Source organism: Lates calcarifer, unplaced genomic scaffold (genome assembly GCF_001640805.2).
Source record: "Lates calcarifer isolate ASB-BC8 unplaced genomic scaffold, TLL_Latcal_v3 _unitig_5266_quiver_761, whole genome shotgun sequence".
Lineage (NCBI taxonomy): Eukaryota > Metazoa > Chordata > Actinopteri > Centropomidae > Lates > Lates calcarifer.
In genome coordinates, this window is record NW_026117409.1 from 5,412 (window position 1) to 14,984 (window position 9,573).

The following is a 9,573-nucleotide window of genomic DNA, read 5'->3' on the forward strand; positions in this document are numbered from 1 at the left end:
CCACGCTCCTCCCGGAAGGCCAATGACGGAACACGACGCGACCAATAACAACGGATTTATGTCCATGACGCAAATATGACTTAACCAATTAAATCGCAGTGAAATCAAATACGCTGTGCGCCAGTTACCGTCCATATGGGACGCTGTAAAAGGTAAAATGAACGCACCTGAAAGAACGCAGTGACGAGTTCACTGGTCAACGTCATAGGTGGAATTCTATTGTTTGGGGAATTTTGACATGATCATCTCAGGTTAACGTCACAAAAATCCACAATCCAGAGCAGGAAATGCGAGAATAGTTTTGCGGGTACGCAGAGGTAGGCTTAGCGCGAGGAGACATTTAAGTGCAAGCAAACAGTTATGAACAGGAGCAGAGCAAGTTTGAGATTCTAAAGGAAAACATTACAAAAACTGAACACGAAATAAAAAATGCTCTCAAACGTATAGACCACGTGCTTGAATAAAGATAGGAAAGTAACTCCATAGTTATGTGGTAAACAATGAGAGACATACGTCATAATAACGTGACAAATATATTGTTTTAATGTTAAAAGGATCTTTTTATGAGAAACTGATCAAATCATCATGGACTGAATACTCTGAATGTATAATTAAAGACAGATTATCTCCTGCTGATCACTTTGGAATCACTGTTAAACCGACTGAAGCAGTTTCTCAAGCAAAGAAAAACAAATAACATAAGATGATAAAAACCAATGTATTTACATTAAAGTCAAAGAGCAAATATTAAGACTGTACAAAACACAGGATATTATTTACATCACCAAATTCACATTTACAGGTTTGTGTCATAGATTTTACACTGATTTGACAACATGCACTAAAACATTTTCTTTATTCATTTATTTTTAATTTTTTGGTAGACTCCAGAAAACCTTCAGACCATTAAACCATGAGGAGAGAGCCACACTTTTACTCCTAATTTACCCTGTTTTTCAAACATTCAGTTTTGTGCTTTGTTCTTAAGTTACCATCAGTGAAACCCAAACTTCCTGCACATGTTTCACAGTAAGTAGCAACTGGACTGACTCTGTTAGAGTTAAAGATAGAAACTCTGAGTAACAGTGATGATATTAATGCTGGGGATTCAACATGAAGCAATTGAGTTCTCCATTTCTTTCATCTCCACCTCCTCCTTTTCTTCTTCTTCTTTCACCTCCGCTGGAGGTACGTTTACATCAACCAGAGCTGAGAATGAAACAGAGTTTGTTACTTTATTTGACTGAAAAAAAAAACTAAAATAACTCTGTGACTGACAGTAAAAAGACACCAAAAGCTCTGTCATTTGGCTTTTTTTAGGCTTTCCAAAACAAAAAACACAAGAGCTGAGGAATGTAAACTATTGTTAGCATGGCAATGTAAGCTATTGTTTCTGCCAAGGTCAAGACTTAGCACCTCATTGAGTCAGTCCTGAATCATCAGAGTTGTTTCCTACTGACTTCATGTGTTCACATGTGATCTGTGGACCTGTCCTGTTCTTTACCTTTATTGAGAGAACAGTGAGAGAGGGTCCGGCCAGATTGGCAGTCAAACTGGGGTCTGCCTGCTCAGGCAACTAGGGCCCATGTGGTACATGCCCTAACCATTCGGCTATGGGGGCACCCACCTGTTCTTTATCTGATTTGTGGAAGTCTGCACTCCAGCAACTCCCACCAACATTACCTGAGACAAGGTTACATTTTATTTAGTTCTAAGCTTAACAGGCAGTGTTACAGTCTGATTTTACATTTTTCTTTATCATACTTTTAACTCCAGGACTAACAAGTTCCGCACTACATTACAAAAATTATGTTGTCTCACGTATAAATCATCAACTGGTGACCTGTTAGCTTTAGCCTAGATCTGTTAGCATGATATGTATGTAGTTACCAAGTGAATACTACTACTGTTTTACAGTGTTCTCCCTTTAAAATGAGTCATCTGTAAACAGTAAAAACGGAGCTTGAGAGACAATTTTAAACCAGCTCATAGAGCTAACGTTAGCTTAATTAGCTAGCTAGCCACAGGTGATGAGAAGCTGCTTCTGACTATTACTGTTATTATTTCATAAAGTGAATCTGTGACTGTTAACTCTGTAAACTGTGTACAGAACATTCCAGAATGTGAAGATTAAGCATGGAACATTCTAGAACGTAAAAACTGAACATGAAACATTCTAGAATGTAAAGACTGTCAGTATTGACAGCCATAACAACAGTAACTATGGGGGCGTGGCTTAGACAACAGTCAGATGAATGTATGATTACCCTCCTCTCTCATGTTGGTAGCATTGATGTTCTGCAGCTCGACGTTCTGTCCATTCTGTAGAACCACCTGCTGGGCTCCTCCACCATCCTGCTGCCCCTCATTGAGCTTCTCCTCTGGACCCAACATCCCCACTGACTCCCCTGCAGGAGTCTGGAGGAAGGAAGAGGGACTGACGACCAGGGGGAGGGAGGGCGAGAGAGGAGGAGGAGGAGGGAGCGGCTGAAGGATTCCCTATCAGAAAAAACACATTCTGCACTTTAAATAAACTCCAGGACACCTGATTCTGACTGACTGATTATTGATGATGTTTTTCTGACCTGCAGCTGAGCAAAGATCTTTGGCTGCAGAGAGGAGAGAGAGCTGAAGAGCTGAACAGCTTCAGGGGACAAAGAGTCACCACCATCCACAACTACAGACAGAGACAGAGACATTAGCACCAATCCTCTCCAGGCTGCTGTGTTGCAGCATTAAGCCTCAATAATCTATTTCCCCATCATTCTAGAAAAGAAATCCATGCTTTGTTGCTGTTCCTGATGTTCCTTCCATTTTTTCCCATTAAAAGGTTTTTTTTGTTTGGTTCCAGGTTCTAAGGACAGACGTGTCATAATGCTGTACAGCTTGTTGAGCCCCTTGAGGCAGAGTTGTGACTTGTGATATTGGGCTAAATAATCAAATTTGACTTGGCATTACAAACAAACTATGTGCTGATAATTTGACTGTCCTTAAGTTCCAGGGGTACCTAAGAAGGTTCATGTAGTTTAAGAATAAGCACTGTGGAGTTCCCATGAGTCCTTAAGGAGGTTTCAGGAGTCTCTGATTAAGTTCAAGGGGTCTTTGAGGTTATTCTGCAGGTCTTGCAGTGTTGGTTCTACTGTGCTTCAGTCTACGAGGACTGAACTTTACTTCAAACATGAAAAAAACAACAAACAACAGACACTTTAAGGCAGAAAGTTTTTTGTTATGAATCTTGAATTTGTCTGGGTAACTTTGTCTGAGTCAGAGAAAAGGATGAACAAATACAACTGGATGTTAACTTGTGTTTAGTTTGCTGTGTGGGGTTCAGGGTTAGTAAGATTAGCAGATAGAAATATATATATCATTAAATACAATCATTAGTGTGTGTTACCTTCAGCAACAGGAGTCAGTGTCAGTGTGACAGTCTCCATCAGAGGGTCAGTACTGCCCTCTGTCCACTAGAGGGAAACACAGATACACTGATGATCCATGTACAGGTGTGAGTTTTATACACCTTACACATCACCTCTGGCTGTGGGTTTCACTCTTGTTTTCATACTGTTAACAGATAATCTTGGTGATATTCTACATTAGTGTGTGTTTTTGGAAAACCTCCATAGCGCTGGCAGTCAGCCCCAGGGCCTTCTGGGACTCGTGGATGTGGTTCTTGATGTCGTTGATGGTGGGGAAGAACCTCAGATTGTGTCTCTCTGGTAGTCCTTCACATTTAAACAGCTCCTTCTCCACAAACCGCCTGACGACACACAAATAAGACACACATACATGAACAACCTCATCACCTGACTGTAACACAGGTGTCAGAGTCACAGGTTTGATTCCTACCTGAGCTGTTTACGTATGGTGTAGACCTGATGATGACCTGCAGCCACCAGCTGTCTGATCCTCTCTGCCACCCGAGGGTGGAGACGGGACGGGATCAGTCCATCCTGACAGGGAGGGGAGAGACAGTACTGTGAATGACTCCACGATGGCTCCTCTGGACAAACTTTACATGTTTAACTTCACTGCTGATAAGAACTCCTGGAACCTACTCAAGGACCCCATAACCTCCTGACGGACCCCTAGAATTAACTCAAGGACTATAAAACATGGAGTTGAGTTGGGTTTTCTCAATTTTGAAAGGACTCCTCTAAGCCTAAGGTCCTAAGGCTTATTCAAGAACCCTTGAACTTTCTGAAGGACCCCATAAGCTCATCAAGGACCCCTTACACTTCTCAACTTCCCCACACACTTCTTGACCCTGCTCTCCTCCTACCTGCTGTCCTGTTTTCTCCATTGTCTCCTCCTCCTCTTCGTCAGTTTGGTTGGTGGGAGGGGGGAGATCAGGGGGAGGAGGGGGGATGTGGGGCGTGTCGACAGTATGATACAGGTGAGCTCTCTCGGTGGGGAGCTGCAGGTAAAACCTACAGATACAGAAACAGGTTGATGTGACGTCTGAACAGACTTAAAAGGCCCCCTACCCTCCTATATGGGGATGGAGACCGCCAGTAGTTGTAGATTTCATCTGTCTCTTAAAGGTTGTTTTTGTCTCTTTGTCGTCATTTTGCATCTCTATGTGGTCACTTGTCTCTTTCTAGTCATTTTGTGTCTCTTTCTAGTCATGTGGTTGTTTTGCATCTCTCTCTTTGAATCTCTTTATTGCATCTCTTTGAAGTTATTTTGATTGTTTTTTAAGTTGTTTTGAGTCTTTTTTAACTCTCTCTGAAGTCATTTTGAGTCGCTGAGGTTGGTTTGAGTCTCTTTCTAGTTGTTTTGATTGTCTTTGGGGTAATTTTGAGTCATCTATAGTTGTTTGATTGACTTTGCAACACAAGATGTCCCAGGGGCCCCATGACACCTTTGGTCCCTAGTCTCAGGCCTGGTAAACCCATTCAGTAATCCAGGTGTGTTGCACATGTTCTACCTGATGACCCCTCCAGTCTCCAGGTTCTGGTTCTTCAGACACTGAAAGGCCTTCTCCTGTTCCTGTCTCACTGTCTTCTTGTCTGCTGGTGGCTCTGTAGGAACTCTGAACTCCGGAAATTTACGAACTTTCTTAATGTAGATCCTGCAAAAGATTACAAGCTCATCACTGTACCATGTTAATGTATCAGGTGTTCAGATTGTTTACATGTGTGCTGTTTACCTGGCAGGACAGGTAGCTTTGTACGTGACCTCATTAGTGAGCTCAGGGTTCTTTTTCGGCTGCAGTCCTTTCCTGCGAGGTCCAAACTGACACTCCATCACGATCGCCCTGCTGCCTGCAAACACAGCAGACTCCACCTTTAACATAGGTCCTTGGCTGGACTCAAACTGCAGTTGATGGTCGTCGCCTTAAACCCTGGTCCACCAGAACGCCTCACAGAGAAGGGTGCTATGGGCGGGGGTTAAATTGGGATTTGTGAAGAGAGGAGAACTTGTCCAAAGTGGTTGGATTGAGTGGGGCTGTTTCTACAGAACACAATACCCACAGTTTTCACAGGGAAAACAAATTATTAAAATATATTTATTGTATTTAATAGTAAAATTATATATTATAATTGCAGTTATAAGTAAAACTGAAAAATCCACCTGATCCACCAGAAACAAATCTAGGGATCTCCCCCACCTCTGGAAATTCCCTCTGGACATTCCTGATAAATCGCTTTTCACAAGAAGGTGAGGTCACATGGAATTTTGACCAAATAGAATGATGAAGGAATGACTTCTAGAACCCACAAGTAAGTTAGCATATTAGCATATTAGCTCTTCCTGTTCCCTCGTCCCAGAGTCAGTGTGTTTCTGGTTAAATGTCTGAAATAAGGTCTGTGGTTTTAACACAAGCTCAAGACATTTTCAGGTTTTATTCTCCGACATAAAATGGGTCAGTAAATCCCCCACTCCTGATGTTTGAAGCTTTTACGTGTCTTAAAAAAGGCGGTTGCTAACGAGTATCTAAATGAGACTACAGAGGTTGTTGGGGACGTTAACATGAAAACCATCTACTCACCAGTCCACCTTTACAGCCTCGTTGTGTTTCTACTCACGCTCTTTCAAACTCTCACTAACTTTCTAAGAAGAAAGGCTTTTGTAGAAGAGCTCAGAGCTAAATGAAATGACCAGTTGGAAGTTTAGCGGTGGAGACGTTGACGTCATGTGACCGTGAAGATTGACTGTGAAGATTGACTGATGAACTATGAGAGACGAATGGACAACCTGAAACATAAAGCCTCTGCTCCGACTGTCGCTGTCAGAGAGGCAGAATAACTACTCCTGACTCTTGTCCCTGCATCTGTAAGGACCAACACCTTTGTTACCTGTGACCTACCTGTGTTGACGAATGGGATGCCATCGTAAGGGACATACTGAGACTTCCACATGAGTCTGGTCGCTGGTTTGTCCACAGATGGCGACTGACGAGTCCCAAAAACACAACCAGTCTGCTGCTTGTGTAGCAACAAGATGGCCTCCAGCTCTGCCTCCGAACAACAGAAACCTCTGTAGGAGTCTCCCAACTTCTACTGCCACACCAGGAAGTCCAGGTTAGTACAGAGTCCAAGTCGTGATCAATAAACGTGTGCTTATGCTCAAACTGACCTGAACGCTGCGTAGTCTCCGAGCCCAGCTGGGGGTGCCGGAGGGCAGCATCTTCATAGCAGAAACGTCCAGACTGCAAGAACAACACACTCTGTTAACCCTTAGTCCAAGTGATATGTTCACCTTTTAACTAACACATTACACTTGTACAGTTTGGTGCTCTGAACATTTTCAGAAGTCCGGCCTAGGTTCTCAGACACTGTATCCACTGAATCCACCATTAACTATTCACCTGAACAGGTAATGATTTGGTATATTGTATCATTGTAATCCTTGACCATCAAAACATGAGGTTAGACATCACCTTCTCTGTTTTCATGTTTGGTTCAGGTGATCTGGTGCAAAATATGTCCTAAATAAGCCCTGGAACATCAGTGTGATTAGAACGACCTGAATCAACAGAGACCGTCTTTGGGAAAAAATTGTTTGCAGTGTGTTTGTGTTACTGTGTGGTACTTTTACTTTAGTAAAGTATCTGATTACTTCTTCCACCACTGAAAGTCACACAGTAACACAGACACACTAACAGATGGAGGCAGTGGTATTCCAGCAGCTCCTGTGTTCTGCTCTGTAAAATTCTTGTTTTTGTCAATGGAGTCTGGTAGCGATTGCTGAGTGAACTGTTCTTGATTAATACTGCACTGATTCCATATCAACCATTTACACCCAAACATATTAGAAAATAAGGTCCAGGTTCAAAAATACCAAAGTTGTCCTTAGCGCTACAGCGTTTGTTGTTGTCGTTACAGCTCTGTGACCAACCTGGCAGCTGTTGTCTGTTCACTGGGAGGCCGACTGATGGTGGTGGTGGTTGTGTTGTCTGTTACCGTGGTTACTGGGATGTCAACAACAGGCCCTACGACCATTAATGACACAGTGATTAATTAAGTAAGCAACATTAATGGATCAGATCACAGATCAGAAACCTACCCGCTGGACTGGTGGAGGAGATCACAGCCAGCTGATTGGTTGGGATGACAAACACCTCTCTGCCCTCTGATTGGCTCGTCACAATCACCTGACACAGAAAAAAAACAGAATTAATGAAACCACGTCGATAAACTGATGTAAAGAACAAGTAAGTGTGTTTTTGGTCTCACCATCCGTTCACAGGGCACCGTCTGACCTCGTGGCTCCAGGATGACCAGCTGATTCTGACATGGCGCTGGGGGCGGAGCCTGCTGCTGTGATGTCATCCAGGTGTCAGCAGCTGAATCAGACAGGGTGGGGCCAGCAGGGGGGGCTGATCCAGGATCTGCAGACTGGATCAGCCAACAAGAAGTCCAATCAGTGCCAAGTCTGATTGTTGGCCCATATGATTATGACTGGTCAATATCACAAAAGCCGAATTCACCAAAACACCAAAATGTTTTATGAAAATGTGTGAAATGTCATTTTCTGAAGCAAGTTTTCACTGATTAACAAGAACGAAACAAAACTGCCAGATCTGGTAGGAGAGTTCTGACTTCGAAAACAATACAAGAAACAGATGTAAAGTGTTAAAGTTACATGCTTCAACTAAACCTGCGGGTAGTGGTCTTTGCTGGTCTACATATAAAAGCTCACATATTACTGACAATATTAAATATGAACACAAGCCGAATTCACCAGAACACCAAACTGATTGATAAAAATGCATCAGGTTTTATCTTCTGAGGTGAGTTTTCACCAATAAGCAAGAAACAATCAAAAACAGCAGATATTTAAGGGGAGTTTTGTACTGGAGCTACCTTTTGGAATCAGACTAGAGAATGGAGAGTGTACTGATGCAGCTTGGTTATTTTTTATGATCTAAACCAACTGGAAAAGACGTTTAACCTGCTTGAAATAATTTCTGCAAACTGACTTTTATGTTGTGGTGGAATAAGCAGTGAGTCAGATGAACAAGAAAAATAACCAAATCTAATACAAATACTAAACAATACTAAACAAATCTGTTGCTTTTTAAAGGGAACGTTTGCGGTCTCACCTGTTCAGGTTCGAGACAGGTGTTTCCGTCAGCGACTGTCTCCATGGTAATGACCCCAGGGTTGGAGGGTTCTGCCACCGTCTCCATGGTAACGACCCCAGGGTCGTCAGGGGGCTCCAGCTCCGTCTCCTGGTCCCGACATCACTGAAACCTTCTTTCAAGAAGATAAAAGCTGGAAACATCCAAGTAGTTACCAGTTGATTTTCTGGTAACTGGTGAATAACAAAACTGCTTTGTTTTGTATAGTTATAGGGATGATTATTTTCATTAACCCGCTGATTGATTTCTCCATAAAACACTAAAATACAATTAGAAAATGGTCCAAACACCATAAATCTTCGATATAAGACAAAGAAATCAAGGAACTCTAACATTTTGCTTTTTTAGCAAAATAGATAGTGATTTGTCTCTTTATTTTTGAAGTGATCCGAACAGGAGAAGTAATGTATTGGAACTTTACAGTAACACACGCTGGGACTTTTCTTTATGTGACAGTCAGTGAAATGTTTGTGGGTTTTTTTGGTGGAGTAAAACTATAAACTCACTTAATTACTCAAGTAAAATACAAGTATTTCCGCCCTGTCCTAATGTAATCGATTACATTCCCTTCGTTACATCCCATCACCGCGCTTCATGTCATTCGTGCCATTAGAAACCAGTTAAAACGTTAGAAACTGAGCTGAAATCAAGCAGTGGACTGTTTGTTATTCCACCATGTTGCCGTGAACGTTAGCATGAGGATAACCGTGAACTAACGTTGCTGCTCAGTTTAAAGCCCTGACAGTTGGCTCTGAGCTAGCCGTCCGTTAGCTCCGAGCTAGCCGCCCGTTAGCTCTAAACTAGCCAACATTAACTGTGAGCTAGCCGCCGTTAGCTCCGAGCTAGCCGCCGTTAGCTCCTCTCCGCTGTCTGACATATTTATATCACAGCGTAAATGAAAACGAGTCTACTCAACCTCGTCTTCGATCGTCGCCTCCCACCGTGGCACAATAAACACGCTTCGCTTTTCTCCACAGTCTTCTATA

General features: G+C 42.6%; 1 protein-coding gene across 4 annotated transcripts; it reads right to left on the bottom strand.

The window, feature by feature from the left end:
* Positions 1-520: 520 nt before the first annotated feature.
* LOC108874245 (calcium-responsive transcription factor) lies at positions 521-9,566 on the bottom strand. 4 transcript variants are annotated; one of them, XM_018662702.2, is made up of 16 exons: positions 9,504-9,566; positions 8,549-8,720; positions 7,680-7,841; positions 7,510-7,597; positions 7,342-7,435; positions 6,580-6,652; positions 6,311-6,500; positions 5,150-5,264; positions 4,928-5,071; positions 4,280-4,427; positions 3,847-3,950; positions 3,616-3,757; positions 3,395-3,461; positions 2,586-2,677; positions 2,268-2,499; positions 521-1,209 (listed from the first exon to the last, which is right to left on the bottom strand). In XM_018662702.2, exons 2-16 carry the CDS (start codon positions 8,633-8,635, stop codon positions 1,109-1,111), a joined length of 1,839 nt encoding a protein of 612 aa, XP_018518218.1. In that variant the 5' UTR covers positions 8,636-8,720; positions 9,504-9,566; the 3' UTR covers positions 521-1,108. The 4 variants fall into 4 exon arrangements, with proteins under 4 accessions (XP_018518218.1, XP_050924744.1, XP_050924743.1 ...); XM_051068787.1 differs by having other exon boundaries at positions 8,549-8,699; positions 9,504-9,563; XM_051068786.1 differs by having other exon boundaries at positions 8,549-8,702; positions 9,504-9,558.
* Positions 9,567-9,573: the final 7 nt, after the last annotated feature.

Excerpts from the sequence above, each read along its gene's own strand:
- LOC108874245 (XM_018662702.2), bottom strand. The coding sequence starts at position 8,635 with ATGGAGACGGTGGCAGAACCCTCCAACCCTGGGGTCATTACCATGGAG. Across the intron at positions 7,436-7,509 it reads CTCCTCCACCAGTCCAGCGG|GGCCTGTTGTTGACATCCCA; the intron begins GTAGGTTTCTGA and ends TAATGGTCGTAG. Across the intron at positions 1,210-2,267 it reads TACCAACATGAGAGAGGAGG|CTCTGGTTGATGTAAACGTA; the intron begins GTAATCATACAT and ends TTTCATTCTCAG.